The 18,214-nt window shown below is 42.6% G+C and overlaps 1 protein-coding gene across 6 annotated transcripts in view; it reads left to right on the top strand.

Annotated features, from left to right (window-relative positions):
• Pbp49 (proximal sequence element A Pbp49) overlaps positions 1-18,214 on the top strand; it is a 65,691-nt gene that overhangs the window by 6,495 nt on the left and 40,982 nt on the right. For all 6 annotated transcript variants that reach the window (XR_010850379.1, XR_010850382.1, XR_010850389.1 and 3 more), the window contains 2 exons: positions 2,825-2,979; positions 7,315-7,415. Coding sequence is in view for 2 of the 6 variants with exons in the window: in XM_067088053.1 (XP_066944154.1) it covers positions 2,825-2,979; positions 7,315-7,415 (256 nt within the window). In the remaining 4 variants the exon portion in view is untranslated. The remainder of the gene's footprint in view (positions 1-2,824; positions 2,980-7,314; positions 7,416-18,214) is intronic.

The raw sequence follows: 18,214 nt of genomic DNA, 5'->3' as shown, positions 1-18,214 counted from the left end.
GTAAACCCCCTGTATTCGCGGGGGATGCATACCGCCCCGCAAGTAGCTAAAATCCGCGAGTACTTAAAACCCCTCTAAAAACACTTAGAACTGCCTATTTTGATTGTTTAAACACAAGAAAAACCCTCTAAAAATGCTTATACAGGCAGTCCTTGGTTATCAGTGGGGGTTCTGTTCTGGGGATGTGATGATAACCGAAAATTGCCACTAACCGAAAATTGGCGATTTCTGGCGCTTTTTCGGCGATTTTCAGGCTTATTGGCGCCAAAAAGTGCTGATTTTCGGTTATCGGCTCCTCTGTTAGGTATGTATTGGCGCCAATACCCACTTATCGGCGCCGATAAGCGGAAATCGGCTATTTTTGGCGCCAAAAATTGCCAATTTTTGTTGCTAGACAAGCGCCATAAAACCGGATCGCCATTAACCGAGCCCGCCGCTAACCGGGGACTGCCTGTGCCTGAGTATTTTAATAGTTGTTCCGACACAATATACAAACCCTCGGTCCTTTACACTAGGAATTGCTTTCAGGCGTAGGCTGGAAACGGCAGTTAAACTCTTGAGCAAGGTGGTTAGGCAGTAACTACCTCCAGGTAGCGGGGATACCCGCCTGCCCGGATGTAAACATTCCAGTTTGCTTTTCGGCCGTCATGCGTTGCTGGCGTGTTTCGTTCTCTCTGCCTGACTGTCATTAAGCTCTTATTATCCCGGTGGGATCTTTCTGTATTTTTGTTTATATATACGTGTGTTTGATGTTTGTTAATACAAACCCATGATTTGTGATAACCTTGCGTAAGCCGTCGTTCCCTGCTTGTGTCTTGGGTTTGACAGCCAAGATCATAACTGGAGTAGCGTAACCAAGTGGTAATGCTTCTCTCCAGCAGCCCTTTATGTAAATACTGAAGGTGCCCCTGTACTTTCGGAGATATAGTTTGGGACTTAATATCTTCACTCCCTACATCCATCGGGACGTAAGAGTTAGTTCCCTTCTTGGGCTTCCGCCCTCTATGTGTAAGGGGCATCACTAATTTCTTCCTACTTATGCTGAGTGTTACTTGCCGCCTGCGCTAAGAGATTTGCGGGCTGAGTGGGAGGTTACCTAGAGTATCCACCAGTCTTAGTGGAAAGATTGTGGTGTTTTTTACAAGTCTTTTCAGTGCAGGTGACAGTGTTGTCTAGTTTTTAATCTTGGTACTGCGCCCAGGGCAAGGGCACCTTTTTGTATGTTTTGCTAGCCATCAGGCATATCCTCCGCTGCAAAGCTCCCACTTAAGCATCAGCCAGAGGCAGTATTCACCTGCAGTAGCTCTCTTACTAGGTAAGGAAACAACAAGCATTGCATTCAGTGCTGGCAAATTTTGTCTATTTCAAAGTTATTACTGTGCTTTAATGTTTTGGAGTAGAATATGTCCATGTATCCCACCTCCATTCAGTGTGGGATTCAGCTATGTAATTACTTGGTGAGTTACTTATATGAAAATGACATTTTCATAATAAAATTAATTTTCATATATACTTAGGAAGTAATTACAGAATCAGAGCTCACCCTCCTCCCCTCTTATGGAAATGAGGGCACAAACAAATTAAGTATACCTGGTGGGTTGTTTTCTGTGTTCTCTGATAGTGGGCGGGGGCTGTCACCTAGATAAAAGCAGAAGTGCTACCGCGAATTTTAAAGTTGCAGAGCGATTTAGCAACATTAGCTATGTAATTACTTGGTAAGTATATATGAAACTTAATTTTATTATGAAAATGTAATTTTTCCTAATATACAAACATGGTCTCTACATAAAGGGCCCACCTCCTACCACCCCTCATTCTCTTACCTGGGCCAAAAGGTAAACTGCGTAGAATTGAATGCACACCAACTTGGTGGGTGGCGCTTCCGCCCCTACCATCTGTAGCTATTACTATAGCCACCCTGCAAAAGTTTAATGGCCAGATTTCCAGCTCACTGAAAGTTAATCCCATATGTAAAGACCTCAGGTTTCGATTTTAAGAAAAATACAAATTACTTTAAAAGTTTGTCATTTCCAGTATAAAAGTGTACTGTTGAGAGCTGTCAGGTGTGATCATCTGTTTGAAATTTGAATCAACTGTGTATTTGTCAAACACCTTACATTTGACGTGGATTCTTTCCCAGCTTCTAGTATTTTTCTCATGGTTATGTTCTGTCTGTTAGTGTGTCCCCTGCTGTATAAATGATCTTTATCCTCTCAAGTACTACCCTTTTTTTCAATTACTTGATTTAATCATCCATACTTACTTTAACCTCACAACTATCCTGTGTCAATGGCTGTTAATCTTAAATCATTCTTTTTCATCTGTCAGATGTAATTTGAGATCCTTTTGGAGTAGGGACCTTTTAATTTTGTCTAGTTTAGTGCATCCAAGGCAGTTTTCACATTCTTTTTTATGATAATATTGTCCTGCCTCTCTATAATATTTTGATTGTTCAGTTTGCATTAGACATATCTGTCAAGATCACCTTTATCAGTCACCAATTTTTTTTCTCCATATAGTAAAGCTTTTTATTGTCTTCAGACATCCATGTTTGTAACATTGCTCTTGACAGGGAAACCAAATGTAATTTGTAAAATCATCAACCCTGCCCCATGTAGCTTCCACTCATCAGTTCCGTAGCAGTTGTTATTCTTGAGTATTGTAACCTGTTTTCAAATTTAAGGTCCATTGTATCCTTGAGGCGAGGGCAGGAAAAGATTCAGGGAATTGTTTGTTTCAAATGATTATCAAAAGAAATATAATCCTCCAAAATTTCTCTCAAGTGTTTTGTGAAATGACAAATCATTTTGTTGTTGTTTTTAAGGTGTCTCGTGATGAAGCTCTGCAGCAATTTTTCCAACCCATCAACGAGAAGTCTGGGGGCCCTAATTCTCCTTTTGAAAGAGATGTAGATTTTGATGATCTCAGTGGTAGACCAATGCCAAATTTTGACATGAAAAAGATGGAAGAAGACTGTAGGTGAGTTATTTTTATATAATACTAAAAGTTATCGCTTTTAATATAGTTTTGAAGTTATCATCGTCCATACAACAAAGAAACCTCTTTTCTTACAACATGTAAGCCAAAGGGTGAGTTTTCCATTTATAGGAAAGGAAAGCAGAAACTTCAAGGTGAGATGTCCTGCTATTAAAGTCACCCTCTGACCATTACATTTTTTCACGTACCATAGAGCTGGCATTGTTGTTAAAAGAATGGCCAGCCCTTTTTGTATGCAAGTATTTGGCTTACACACCCAAGGGAATAGCTGATTTTTGCAAATGCATGTCACTGTTAAGCTAATTTTGCCTTAGACTAGAGTTTTAAGAAACAGAAAATATTATTTAAAGAACCACTTATCTGCTATGAGTGGCAAAGCAGCCAGTTAATTTCCCTTAAACACTTGTTAATAAGTGGCTACATCAGACGAAAGCATTAGTCTATTTGTAGAGCATTTGCACTCCAGTTTCTTGCACATTAAGTTATATAAGCAGTATAACCCTACTGATTTAGGTGAATTTGGGTGACACTTGGTTTGAACATGTGATATAACCAGATTTGTTGAAGGTATCTTATCTCTACTCTAGCTAGTGCTTACAAGTCTTTGGAGCTCTATCAATTCTGAGGAAATATTTTTATTCTCCTATTATATTTTTAATGTTGTTTGTATACTTCGTCTTTTGCAGCTATCTCACATCTTAAATTGATAATAAAAAATTTTAATTCTGTTAAATTTCTCATCCCATACCTTAGTTCAGCCTATGGCACTGTTGCATAGTTAGCTCAATGCACATATCTTACAGAATTTTTCAGAATTCTGATCATCTCCTGTATTCACTGCTTCCAAGACTACTGTGTATCATCCACCATGCAGCACTAGATATGCAGTTAATTCTACCACTCTAATCATGTAGTTGGGTCAGAACTTCAGAAGTTTGCACTTAGTGGGAGTGCCTTTTTTAATTAGCAGATTAACGTGTGATATTTTATTTGTTTCGTCCTTTTTATTCTCATGAATTGTCTTACTGTATTTGCTAGTTTGCTTTTCTTAGTTATATTTAATATTTGATTGTTTCATTTTGTAATTTTCTGCATTGATCTGCTTACCTTACTGGGGTCTTGGACTTTATACATTTTGTTCATCAATCAGAGTTTGCTGCATGGTTAATAATGATGATTATATGCTACATTACACTGCATAATCATCTTATAGTTCAGCTTATATTCATAACCTTTTTTATAAAACCAGTTTAAACTTGAATTTTATAGTTGGTGGCAACTGGCTGAATTTTATGTAAAACTAATCAAAATTAAGGTATTCCAGCCAAACCAAACTGATATCATCAGCATTATATACCCTATTATGTTTAAATTTTGAAGCAACAGTTCAGTTTCAAAATGACCATTGAACAAATTATGCAGAAAGGGGCAAGTAGGTTTCAAGAATGGCAAGTTGAATATTAAAGATTGTAAGTGTAGTGCATCATAAAGTTCAGACAAATCACCTGACCAGGACAAAGTTAAGTTGTTATTTGCATCCAGTTGCAGTATTATTTTAAAAGAAGAATTGTAAAGTTTTTAACTACAAGTTTCACATATGTAACTTACCAAGTAATTACATAGCTATACTGCCCACTCGTGCGGCAGTTAAAAATTTGAATTTGAAGTTCCCAGTAGCGATCCGTTTACTTTCCACTCACACAGCAGTTAAAAATTTGAAGTTCGCGGTAGCGATTCGTTTATTTATAGTGTAGGTAACTACCCCTCCCTCTATCGGGAAGCAATAGGTACAACATTAACAGCAATTGTCACTACTTTTCTGCTGGGTTTACTGTCAACATTGAATGGTTTGGTGGTTGAATTTGAGGTTTTTTCTTTGCTTTTCCCGAGGATTTGGTGAAGTACCCATTATTTTGGTAGCTTTTCAGCTTAGCCTAGTGGTTTTTCTACAGTTTATTTACGATGTCTGATTACAGTTCATCAAGTATCGTATTAGGTATTGTAGGGAGGGTTACAAGACCCAAATGACCAAAGTAACCTACGATAGTCATATGATCTGTGCAAAATGTAGAGGACAAGAGTTCGATAGATCTCACTTGTGATGAATGTGTTGGATGGGATGAGAAGAATGGAAGGTTCTCAGGTCTTATTTGGATAAATTAGATAGAGATAGGAAAAGGAAGGCAGCTGTTAGAGCCAAAAGTAGAGCTCAGAGTGTAGAGCCTGTCACTAACATTAAACTCATTGACAGTAACAGTCCTTCTCCTGCCCTTGCTTTATTCCCCATCCTTAGTCCTCCTAATAATTCTCCAGCATCATCGCCTGCATGCCTTTCCAGTGGATGAGACGAATCTAGAAAGTGCTTGCGGTGCTTTCAAGTCCTAGCTGGAGTTTAGAGAGTTGGACGACAACTGGTGCACATCCAAGACGCTTTTACAGTGGCTGTCTATCGAAACCTAGGATGTATGTACAAGAGGTTCGACTGAGGGAGCAGTAACCTGTGGGCAAACCCCACCGGCCTCCCTTGGACTTCCGGCATGTCTTCTCCCAGGTTCACAGGAGCAGGACAGAGACCTTCGTCTAGGAGAACTGGTGGGACAAGAAGCCCACCTCCTCCACTTGCATAAAACTGCCTCCTGTCAAGACGTCAAGACGCCTTGCCAGTGGCTGTCTGCTGATGCCTGGGTACGCGCAACAAATTTGACTGAGGGGGCAGCTACCTGTGTGCCAACCCCATCGGCCTCCATTGGACTTTTGGTATGTCATCTCCCAGGTTTAGGGGAGTATGACAGTGACCTTGGTCTAGGAGAATCGAAGGGATGAGTAGCCACCTCCTCCGCTTCACTGTATTCACTACTAGGTTAAAATCTTGTTAAACCTAGACTCGAGACTGGCAATGGCAGGGGTTGGAAGCAAGGGAGCCTGGCATGGGAGCAGATGGATTAAACTAGGAGGGATAGTAGCAGGAGAAAAAGTGGGAATGGGGGAAGAAAGAATAGCAAGGTTATCTTCTGACCTAGGCCTAAGAAATAAGTCAGTCAGTTAATCTGTTCCTAGTATGGGCTGATGGACAGTTATTCTCTCATCAGAACTGGCCATCACAAATTCCCCGTACAAAAGTGAATTGATAAACTGAAGAGAATACTGTATTGCAATTGGGTGGTTTTTCTTTTCCCCAGAATAAAGTTGTATTGCATGAAGTTTGACCTTTGGGTTCATGAGACCTATCCAAACACAACTTATCTGTTGACATATACATTTATAAGTGATGTGTTAACATTTTCAGTGTATCTTCTCTTCCTCCAACATCACAGATGTCACTCATAAAGTTCTTTAACGTGCTCTCCTTTTTGTTGGCTCTTGTGAAGTAGTGATAGCTCTGTATATCTGGTCTCTTTATTTCACTCATTACTGGCAGTCACTAAACACTTAATGTGGTTTGGCAGGTCACTCTTTGTACCAGGGTGGATAACTTTATTAAACTTTAGCCAATTTATCTGTTCCTATGGCAGACCATATCAGTCAAAGGTGGTGACTAATTAATACTGTAATAGGAAGCATAGTTATCTTACACATCTTCAAGTAGGTTGATAACATGTTCTAGTTAGGTACAGCACTTACTGATTGCTGTTGCCTTCCCATAGGTCCTTTATTTTGCCTAAGTGGATATTTGCTTCTAAAAAGGGAATAACATATACTTAGTATGAATTTATTAATTTTCTTGCAAGCCTTATTTCAAAGCTATAAACTTGAACATTATTTTGAGGCCTCCCATACCCCTCCATATCTATTGAATCAAAGTTGAAAATCCTAGAGCAAATTCCAAATTGAAGAAAGGATGGGGGGTTGTGAATTGTACCCAACTTGAGGAAGATTTCACCTTCCTGGAGGATTCAGATTATCCAGGCAAATCTTAGTAGTTTTGTTTTGTATGTATGAAATATAAATTTTGTTCCACAAAATTTCTGTTTCTCATTTGTGAAGAAGTCCTAAATATTTTTAGGCATGAAATAACAGAAAATTGTTTCTGCCTCATTTTCAGCACTGTGACCTTTTGCCTTCGTGTATCTCCACAGTATCCCATCACCTTAAGCTCATACTATCTCTGTTCTTGTAACCATACAGAAACATGTCTAGTGCTCTCCATTGTACATTGTTCTTATCTCTATATGTAAAATGTACCTTGGAAGAGGTAAAAACAGAAATTAGTAGAGTTGCTAATAAAAAGTGAATACTGTTGTAGAAGATAGGCCTTAATACTCTTGAAACTTGTTGATATTTTTATGTGGAAAATGTATAATTCTTCATGTTTTGCAGTATTGACTTGTTGACTGTGGATGATGAATTAGTTACTGAAGACAGTGCAGTTTCTGTTGAGGCTGTGAGGCATTCTGGCAGTATAACCAACTGGTATGCTGGTAAGTATTAAGTTTTTAATTGAGCAGAAGTTTGTTTCATCAAAAACACATTATTTTTACTCCAGCCAATTGTCCATCTGCATGACTGTTGGCACTTAATTTTTTAAAAAAGTGAAAAAGCATAGTAGATTAATGCTTGTGCAGGAGTATGATGGTTTTCCACACATGTGCTGTGGGAGTGCTGAATTTTTTTTCATTGTGAATTGGAATACAGTATCTGAAATTTCACCTAAATAATTTTGTCACTACATATACAGTATGTACAAATCAAACAGTTCAGATATTTTCTTTAATAGATAACTTCACTGTAAAAGTAATTTTAGTTCTGTTTATGGTAGATTGGACTAGGGTAGGCTTACTTAGCTTATGGCATAAAAAGTAAACATTTGAAGTCACTAATGATGTACTATATACCTTATAATTAATATCTACCAGCTGGGGAGAATTATTTTCATTTTTGGACATTCATTTCTCCTCTGTTACAGTAGCTATTTTGTCTATCAAGAATATGCACAGCGTGTTGTAAAGAACAGAACATTTTGAAAATGTATTGCAGAAAAATCAAATATTAGCCATTCAAAATATATAATAAAATTGCAATAAAAGATGATAATTCAATGTTTTAGTTTTTAATACAGTGTACAGTATATATTTACTCAGTTTTTTTGGGGGTATATCAATTTTCTTTATTTCATTGAAAGTTATGGCTCCATCAGCAGAGCTTAATATATTTCTTATTGATTTACAAGTGTGTATGAGGAATCAGCAGTTAAGGAAGATACTTTTGTGACTTGCAGTGATCAATTAATTTTTTCATCAGCTGACTTAACTCCTCCATTCCCCTTACCATTGAAAATATGAACCGTTACTTTTATAGAACAAGGCTTCATGAAATGGGTTTGCAATTATATAGGTTATTCTAAATATTTAAAAGTTACAAATACAGTGCTCTCCCATTTTTAAATGGGAATAGGTTCCAGAACCTACCACAGAAATGCAAAATCCGCAGAAATGCAAAAATCCCCTCTAAACACGTTTATAACTGGCTTATAACTGCCAAATACCTTGTACCTCTTAAACTAAAATGCTTATACTGTCTATTTTAACATTTCACTGCTTAATTTGATAGTTCAAACAAAAAAATACCTTAAATTATCATACTAAAACAATTTTAATATTTCAAATAAACACACCCCAAATCTTCATCCCAGAACACCCAAAGTAACCATACGTTACAGTACTCTCCTAATACTGTTACTCTTAAGTAGGTTATATACACCCCTAAAATGCTTATAACTGCCTATCTTAACAGTTCATCGCCAAACTAGACAGTTCAAACAAAAATATACCTCAGACTACCATCCCAGAACACCCTAATATCGTTTCAAAGTCATGCTGCAAAATTAAGTTCAAGCCTACAACTGTTACTCTTAAGTATCCCCTATCATTCAGACACGTTTTCTTTGGCCTACGTAACTTTGCTCATCGTTCTGCTCATACTGTATGTAATGCACTGGGTGTATATTTTATGTATATTTTCATGTGTCGCAAGATGATTTTTAAATGATATTTACTGTACAGGTACATATTTTAGGATAAGTGCATCCCTGACTTACAGGGATTCAGTCTTACTGCACTTTTTCAGTGCTCTTAACGGTATTTTACAGCGCTGTAACTTGATGTTGCATCAAGTTATGGCACGTACAACGCTGTAACTTGATGCAACATCAAATTACGACGCCATAACTCAAGTTACGGTGGCGTAAGCTCCGTTAAGCCGCCAATAACAGTGAAAAACCGACTTATGGTGAAAATTGACTAATGGTGTGGCGCTGGAACGGATACCCCACCGTAAGTCGTCTACTACTGTATAGAGCATATCTAAAATACATGGTTAATTTAGATCGATGGAACACATCCCTCCAAACAGAATGCTGGGTTTGTTAATTACATCCTGTTTGTATTTTCTTGATTACGTACAAATACATTTATGATAAAAATAATTATTTACTATAGTAAGTTGTTATAATCTTTATGTCAAATGGCTGACCATGAAGGGTTCTGATCAGATATTTGACATATATGAAAGGTTCAACCTCCCCCCCTAACTTCAGAGCTTTGGAAAAGATTGGAAATTGTATTTGTTTGTTTAAAATTTCTTGTAATTTACTTTAGAAATGCATAAATTTTTTAATACAAGCAGTATTATTATTATTATCAGTTTCATTACAGTAAACCCTCATTTGTTCTTAGACACAATATACCCCTTACATTATTTTACTTTCATGAATTGGAAAGAGTTGAACTTCAAACAAGGTGGGTAGGTAGTTAATTCTGTCCGGGAGGCGGGTTTTCGCCTCTCGGTTTAAAGTCTTTTTAGCATAAGAATGATGTTTATTTCTCTGCCTTATTATTTTTTTTTTGTCACGGGACTTTGATCCAGAAATCTTTATTTTGTTTAAAATTCCATTATGGAAAATCCATTTCTGGGAGGGCCTTCCTATCCCCAGCATTTATGTCCCTCCCTGGGATAAGAAATCATTCTTTTAGGTCTAGGTGCTAACATGGAACACGCTAGCCCATCTTGCCTTGTGTACAGTGCCCTTGTAGTGAGTGTTGCTCTTGGTCCTTGAGCAATGGAGGAAGTTCGAGGGGAGGGACGTTTTGACATTGGGAATCTTTATAGGGCAGGAGTCCCGAGGGTGACACACCTCACTCCAGTGGTGGCGAATGTGTCAGGTTCATTTCTTGGCGAGCTTCCCCTACTTGGTCCCTCTCCCATCTTTACATCCCCTCCCCTTCCTCTTTTCGTTTCTGGTATCTGTGGAAGGGTGCGGGGACGGAGTTACCTGGGACAATAAGTGTCTCTGGATTATTTCTGGAGGAGTTTTTTCCTCCAGAGAAATAGATTTTCCCAAACAAACCCGACTTTTTTACTCAGGTCTCGGGCTGGATAGCCAGGTTATGGTCTTTCTTCAACCTGGCTGACCACCTGAACGTCACTGGAGGGACTGGATATTTCCACCACTCCAGTGACCACCACTTCAACCTCAGCCCTACAACATCAGTCACCATGTTGGAAAAGATTGGGTGTATTTGTTTGTTTGAAACCCTTCTAATTTCCCTTCCAGCAAATGCATACCGCTGCCTCCTTTCCTGGCCCGTTCAGTACTTATTATTATGGTATCATCATTCCCTTATTACTGTCGCTATTCCTGTTATTATTATTATTCGACTGCAGTTTATTCATTATCCAGCCCGGCTATTTTGTCTATTATTACTCCCCATTCCTCCGACTCCCGTTTGCGGCCCGGCCCACAACCCATTCAAACCCGTGGTCATTCCTGGCCATTAGGGATTATTCCTGGCCGTAGGCTGCTCCCTCCCAGGTAAGTGCTGGCTTCAAACAAGGTGGTTACCGGGATGTGCCTTCTGGCAGCCCCGCCTACTGTTCCTGGTTTGGGGATCTGTAAACATGAAGCAGATGGTGAAGAAGAAGAAGAGGTCTAGGAAGGTGTTGTCATCTTCGCTCTCTGCCTGACTGCCTTTTTTTTTCTCCTTCACTTTGAAGAAGAAGAAATCTTTAGTCTTTTGACTTTACAATCTCCCTTCCACAGGAAAGGCAGTGGGATCTCTCGCCAGCTCTTCCGATCCCGGATCAGGGAACCGCTGCCCTGGCCTCTGGGTCAGTTGGATGGGAGGAAGAAATGTCTGCACCCCCACTTTAAGAAAACTCCTGCTTCTAAGGCGAGTCCCGTGTTGGACACCACACGTTAGTGTCTCTACCCAGGTCTTGCAGTACCCCAGGCTGTGGGAGAAACTTCTCGCTGTACAGACCAGGGCGTGGGCGAGAGAAAGAACCCAGGCATGCAGGTGTTGGCTCTTCCTGCTGGCACCTTGTGAGTGCCAATGGGGACAGCACTTTCGAGGAGGAGGTGGAGAAGAGGTTGCTCCAGTCTTCCGAGAGGCTACGGTCTAAGCCTGGGGCGTCCAGAGGACAGTGCAAGCTAGCACCAACCAGATGCACGTGACTCCTCCCAGTCCCGGCCAGGTCCGCGGCCAGCCTGGCTCGGGGGTGGCGCGACAGCTCGGCTGCGAGCTTCATTCTCCTCGGAGACCTTCACCCAGGCTAAAGCAGTCTCCTCCCGGCTGCCCTCACCCGGGTTCTCCCTCCTGGGGCTGCCTCTGTTGGTTCTGCCCAAAGCCAGTCCCCCTTCCTCTCGCCTGACCCCTCTGCCCCTTGGCTTCTTCCAAGGGGGCGAGTCGCAGGAAGAGCTCTGGCGAGTTTTCTCCCCCAGAGTTCTACCTGGGACACCTGGCTCGGTCCTTGGGACCTCTTCCCATTCTCACGGGGGCTGAGGTTTCCCTCCTGCAGAGTAGTGGGTACTCTGGAAGGACTCGAGGGTCTCTCCCCAGGATGTGGACACCCCGAGATACAGAGGACTTTTGCTTCTGGTCTCAGCACAATGACCTGGAAGGGACCAGGCTTCTTCTGTGGATCATCTGTCGTCAACCTGGGGACCTAAGAAAGAACACCTGGGGCTGCCGTGGTCCACCTGGCCGAGGGTGTCACCTGGAGAACAGTCTTGTCTGGGCAAGACAGCTCATCTTTCCACCACTTCCCCTCCCTCCCCTCTCTGACCTCTCAGAAGCGCTTCACACTCCAGCTGGAGGGGCCACTGACAACAGGTTAAGTCACCATGTCTGGATCCGGGTCTTGCAGCAACTTACTGGAGAGAGTATCTCCCTCTCCCAGCAAGAAGCTGCAACCCTGGAGCCACCCATGGTGGCCTTCGCAGTCTCCTCCCTGATCTGTGGTCCTTCACAGTATCGAAGGTGCCTTCCTGGGCGCCTCGGCCTGGGGAGGACTCCACCTTTGGGAGACTGTGCCAGTCTGGGGGTGACATCATCTTACCTCGCCCACTTATGAACCTGTGGGCAAACCTGGTTCTCGCTGTTCTCTCTCGCTTCTCCAGGTCTGAGGTCCCAGTCAGCAATTGTCTTAGGAATGGACTGCAGTCCTCCTCTCTCTTCCCTAGAGAGTTGGTGGATGCCCAGACAAATGCCAGGCTGATGACAGCGACCGGCTTGTCCACCAGGCAGTGGCCCCTCTTCGCTCCACTGCAGCCAGGTCTTGGGCCAGGCTGGCACCACCTCGGCCCCTAAGACGCCCCAGTCTTGAAGGGGTCCCCGCCCAGCCCCCTTCTTCCTCGAGAAGGGGTTCCTCCCGCCCTTTTCAGCCCACTTCCCAGGTAAAGGGGGCTGGGAAGAAGAAGGGGAAACGCCTAGGGCGGGTTCTCAAAAGCTGCTGAAGGTGGGGAGGGTTGCCTGTCGAGCCTTTGGGCAACATGGCAGCGACACGGAGCTGAGACCTGGATAGTGGATGTCCTTTGGGAGGGATACCTACTACCCTTGAGTCTCGGCCTCCCTCACCTACTCTGGTCCATCTCCAAAATTATGTTCCTGGATCTTTGAAGGACACCGCACCACAGCAAGATGGTGAAGCCATGCTGAGCAAGGAGGTGCTAGGAAGGTGTCGGACCAGTCTCCAGGCTTTTACAGCGCGTCTTTCTCAGAAAGCCTCAGGGGATGGAGACCAGTCTGACCTTTTCCCTGAACCTTCTCCTTCCAGACTTGGTTCACGACGGAAAGAAGCGCAGCGTGCTGGCCTCCATCAGGGAGAACGACTTCACGTATGGTGGACCTGAAGGAGTATTTTCAAATACCCATTCATCCGTCCTCTCGCAAGTACCTCCGCTTTGTCCGGGAGACGGTCTTCCAGTTCAGGGCACTTTGTGGGATCGACCGCTCCCCAGGTGTTCCACGAGTCTTCTCTCTTGTGTCAGCGGCCCATCAGGGATATATCTACTGAGGTATCTCAAGACTAGCCTGGCGGGCTGCTCACAGTTGCTACAGGGCAGGGATCGACTCTCGAGTTTTGCCAGGATCTAGGGATCGTGGCAGACCAAGGATCTGCCCCCCAGAGGATAAAGTGCCTAGTCATGCTGATAGACACGGCAGTGAAAGTCTTTCCTCGGACTTCTATCAGCAAGTTCAGGCAGGCAGCACACTGTTTCTTGGACGGCCCGAAATGGCAAGTTGTCATCGGTCACCTGTCGTCTTTGGAGAAGTTAGTACCTCATGGGCGTCTTCACCTCAGTGGAGACTGAGTATTGGTCCCTGGAGGAAGTCTTCCTCATCCCTCTTTGCAGGTGAGGAGGGCGTGGGCAAGAGAAAGAACCTCTTGATAGGAGTATCCCAGGTACTCCCCTGGACATGCTTCTCTTCTCAGATGCATGGCACACCTGGAGGAGTTGCTGACTTCGGGGTGTGGCACCAAGGCGACAAGTGCCTTCACATCAACATCCTGGAACTCAAGGTCGCCTTTCTGGCCCTCCAAGAGTTCCAGGATCTGGGACACTCCGTGGTACTGATGAGCGACAATCTCCTAGTGGCTTATGTCAACAAGCAGGGGACCTGGTGTCCCGCCAGCCATCAGTTGCGAAAGTGGGTCTCGGTAGAGCTGTGCCAGGTACATTCCAGGCTGCCGTCGTGGCAGACAAGCTCTGCCGCCAGAACCAGGTGGTAGGGACTGAATGGTCCCTCCACCAGGAGATAGCGGAAAGGCCGACCTGGGGCCGTCCAGCCATCCATCTGGCCACCTGGCACAACAGAAAGCTCCAGGTCTTCTGTTCTGTCGTGGGACCCATGGGCCGGCGGAGGACGTGTTCCAGCATCAGTGGGACAACCTCGACGTATACCCTTCCCCCTCCAGTCTGTCTGATTCTGATCCAAGGCGATGATCACCCCCAAATCTCAGAATGATTCTGGTGGCACCCAAATGGCCGTTTGGTATCTGAGCTTCCTCTCGAGGCGCTGAGAGAGATTTGGCCCAACCTGCTGCATCAACCTCACGTGGAGCGGTTCCACCTGGCAGTGCATTCCCCTGGCTGGAGGTTATCCACCATCTGGCTCGAGCAAGAGGTCATGTTGTGTAGCAGCAGAGATGGCAGGATACCTCAGAAGATCCTCTGCAGCGGGATACCAGGGAAAGTGGGTCTTCTGTGGAAGGGGGTATCTCTCTGGTCGGGCCTCTGTTCAGCAGGTCACGGACTTCTCCCTTCCCGCTGAGAGCTTCTCTCCCGTTTCGAGGCTACCGCGCCGCACTCGGCTTAGTCTTACGGCTGAAAGGGAGCACCTCCTCTCTTCGAGATATCTCTACTAATGAGAAGCAGGAAGGTCTTACCCACCCAGGGATCTCAGGCCCCTGCGTGGGATGTGACAAAGAGCCTGACTCGTGGACTTTTGCAGAGATTACGAGAGTCGTCAGACTGATCTGACCCTCAAGACCGTCTTCCTGCTGACCTGGGGAAGGACCACAGACTTTCCTTCAATGTTAAACACTCGAGGGGATGGGGATCATTTGTCCCGTGCCTAGCGAAGACTCGGAATCCTTCAGTTGGGGATCCCCTCCCTAAAGGACTTTGTAGATAATAAACCAGGCGAGATGCTACTGTGTCCTGTTAGGTTCTGCGCTATCTGAAGAGGACTCAACACCCCGCCTGAGTTGCGACTCTTCGGTACTGGCTCGACCAGGTCCAAGAAAACCATCTCTTTGTGTCTGGGCAAGAGAGCTCTGCTGCAGGAGAAGACGACACCGCACGACGCCTCATGTTTGGTGACATGCTTGTTCAATTTGTTTTTGACCTTAAGGGTGAAGAATTATGTTTTATGCTTTTGGGCATTTTGTTCAATGTTGACAGTCTATGCTTTTCCAATGCAGTTATCTGGGATGAAGATCAGCTCTCTCTTGTTGGGGTTTTCCAACAGAGAGATGGATAGACAGTTTTCTACCACTTTTGAGAACTGTAATGGGTTGGCCTGTAGACCTTAAGAACCTATACACTGTCCTCATGTGTCTCGGAGGCAGATTGGGGGGCCATTCTGAGAAACATTTGATGTCAAGGAGTTGGAAGGTAAACATCCTACAGCTCTTGGCAGTTTTGAGCGGTCTTATGCAAGTCTCGATTCTTACATAAGGACGACAAGGAGACACAGATCAAGAGATTTGTTCAGGTTAGCAAAGAAACTTCCTTATCCATTGGATAGAATCCAGCAAGCATCAACCCATTACCTCGTTTTGTCTTAGGGAAAAAGTTTTTTATTGAATACCAACTCAGCAGAAAAGGGCAAGGTCTTTAGTCAGATAGTCTCCTCTTCCTTAGTTTTGCCAGAAATTGTGGAACCTTTGTGAGACCCAAACACCCACCTGTTCACGACTGCCCAGAACACTACACTACCAGTTTACTGCCCTCCATGCCAGGATCCTCAGGCATGGGCAGTTGATGCCTTCCTTCAAGAATGATCAAATCTAGACCTTTATGTTTTTCCTGTGTTTTATGCTTTTTTGCTGTTTTGAGGAAATAATCAAGTTGTGAGCTTTGCAGAACACAAGGATGATTTGATACCTGATTCGTGGCCCCAAAGGGAATGGTTCCCCTAACTTCCTTTCCTGGTGGTAGACAATCTTCATCTTTTTCCATTCAGGAAAGATCTTTTCGGACAGTCTCATTCAAGAAGATTCTATCAAACCTCCATGCTTCATCTGGCCATGTGGAGATTGTCAGTTGTCTGTTATGAGCTAAGGGCATTTCTAGAATGGCCAAGGAAGCAATCCTTAAATCTAGATGGGCTCTCCATTGTTAGACTTGTGTATCAGTAACAATGGTTAGTTTATTGATCTTGGTGCTTGTCCAGAGTGACGTCCAGCACCCATTCCACTAGATGTCCTGATTTAAGTTATACCAGTATCTCGAGTACACAAAGCAGATTTCTGTCACAGCGATCAAAAGATACCACTTTACATTGCTTTCGGTTCTGCATCATGTGACTGGAATATTGCTCACAATTTAAAGTTTAAAGAGGTTTTCAATTTGTGCCAGAAATTTCATCTTCCTATCATAATTTACAATCAAATTTAGACGTAGTCCTTCAGATTTTGACATAACCTCAGTTGAGCCTTTTGATAAGGCTTCATTTAAAAACTTTGAAGACACTTTTCTTTTACTTCTTGCAGCGGCAAAGTGTATTAGTGAGCCTCAAGTCCTTTCTTTTATGTGGGCTTTGTTCTAGTGGCAACCTCTATTTTCTTTCATTGCTTAGAGAAAAGATATAGAAGTGAAAGCCCTTCCCAGATTTGTGACTGTGCCTAATTTAACTGCTTGGGTAGGCAATGAAGAAATGACTCTCTTATGCCCAGTTAGAACTCTTAAGGGTTTACCTGGGCAGACATAAACCTTTAAGAGGGGAAGTTAAGAATTTATCTGTGGTGTTAGAAGGCCAAACACTATGTCCAAGATGGCTAAAGTCAATGCAGAGTTGATTCCTTAGCTTTTACCATTTTTGAAAATAATCTTCATGGCTTCCGTAACGTAAATGTGTCTATATTTCGTTTAAAACATTTTTCTAGAGAAGGTTGTCATGCAGCTCAGGAGAGACGTAACTGTTTTTGCCTCATTATTTGCGAAATGTTCAAATTTAGTATGAGGTGTAAAGCCCTTAGTCCTATTGTTGTGGTGGGGACGCTTTCTCATGAACTAAATATGGTAACAATCTTGCTTTCTATCTTATCATTAGTTGTTATAAAATCCCTCTATTGAATTTTGGGAGCACGAAGGTACACATTGCTGTATAAGAGTGCACCTTCATATATGAAGGTGGTAGTTGTCTTTAGTTTTGGAACTTCGGTTATGGGCTTTCGATTCAGGCACAGGAGTTACTAGTACTCTACGAGATATCCTTTTTCCCTGTAAGGGTCCTCTGATGAGTCCAGCTACGAGGGACTTATGCCCTGTTGTGGTTCTAATGTCTGGCGACAGTTACCAGTAAGGATCACACAGCAGGCAGGAATGTTGAGAAGTTTTTTTTCTCCCCATTAAAATGTTTTTAGTTTGCTTGGCTGAACTTTGTTTCTCTGGCTTCACTAACCCACCATCCCCATTCAATGTGGTGGTGAGCTAATTTTAACAGTATGTAAGATTCATTCCAAATAATTAAAATTTTCATAATAAAATTAGTTATTTGGATACTGTTAAAGTGGAAACTTACCCAGCCCCTGACATCGTAGTGGGTGGTCATGAAGAATTCTGACAAGAACATAAACATTCCAAGGCCACCTGGTGGGAAACAGGTGATTACATAGAGAGTCCTAGTGGGTTAGCCAAGCATTATTTTAGTTTTTTTAAATGCCAATCACATCTAATAGTCCGAAGATATAAGCTAACAGTAACAGTAGGTAGGTATCCAAATAATTAACTTTATCATGAAAATTTTCATTAGTTACAATAAAACAGAAAATGATTACTAATTTCTTTTTTAGTAATGTTCTTAAAATGAATTTCCTTTGGACACATCATCATTGAGAATTGCCTTACATACTAAAGATGTAAACATGGTGTTTTACATGCATACACAGTTTCCATAAAGCAAAATGAGGAATTAGTGGTCATAATGTAACAAAATAAATGATAACTTTTTAAATAATGTTCTTAAAAATAACATACTAAACTAGCCTAGTCTACAGTGCAATATGAAAGATGCAGTACTTAACATAACTGAGTGTAAGAAAAACAACAATGAATAAAAAAGGCAGATTGATCAAACTATAAAACAAATGAAATATAATACAATATGGTAACAACTGATAAGAAATTGCTGTATAAAAATAAATTAATGGTGATAAAACCATGGTAGGCTGTGGGTAAACACTGTTAGGCCACCCACCTACTGTATTGTTTGTT

The sequence above is a fragment of the Macrobrachium rosenbergii genome, chromosome 4, assembly GCF_040412425.1.
Source record: "Macrobrachium rosenbergii isolate ZJJX-2024 chromosome 4, ASM4041242v1, whole genome shotgun sequence".
Lineage (NCBI taxonomy): Eukaryota > Metazoa > Arthropoda > Malacostraca > Decapoda > Palaemonidae > Macrobrachium > Macrobrachium rosenbergii.
Note: the sequence above shows the minus strand (reverse complement) of the source record. Positions and strands in the feature narration are given on the sequence as shown.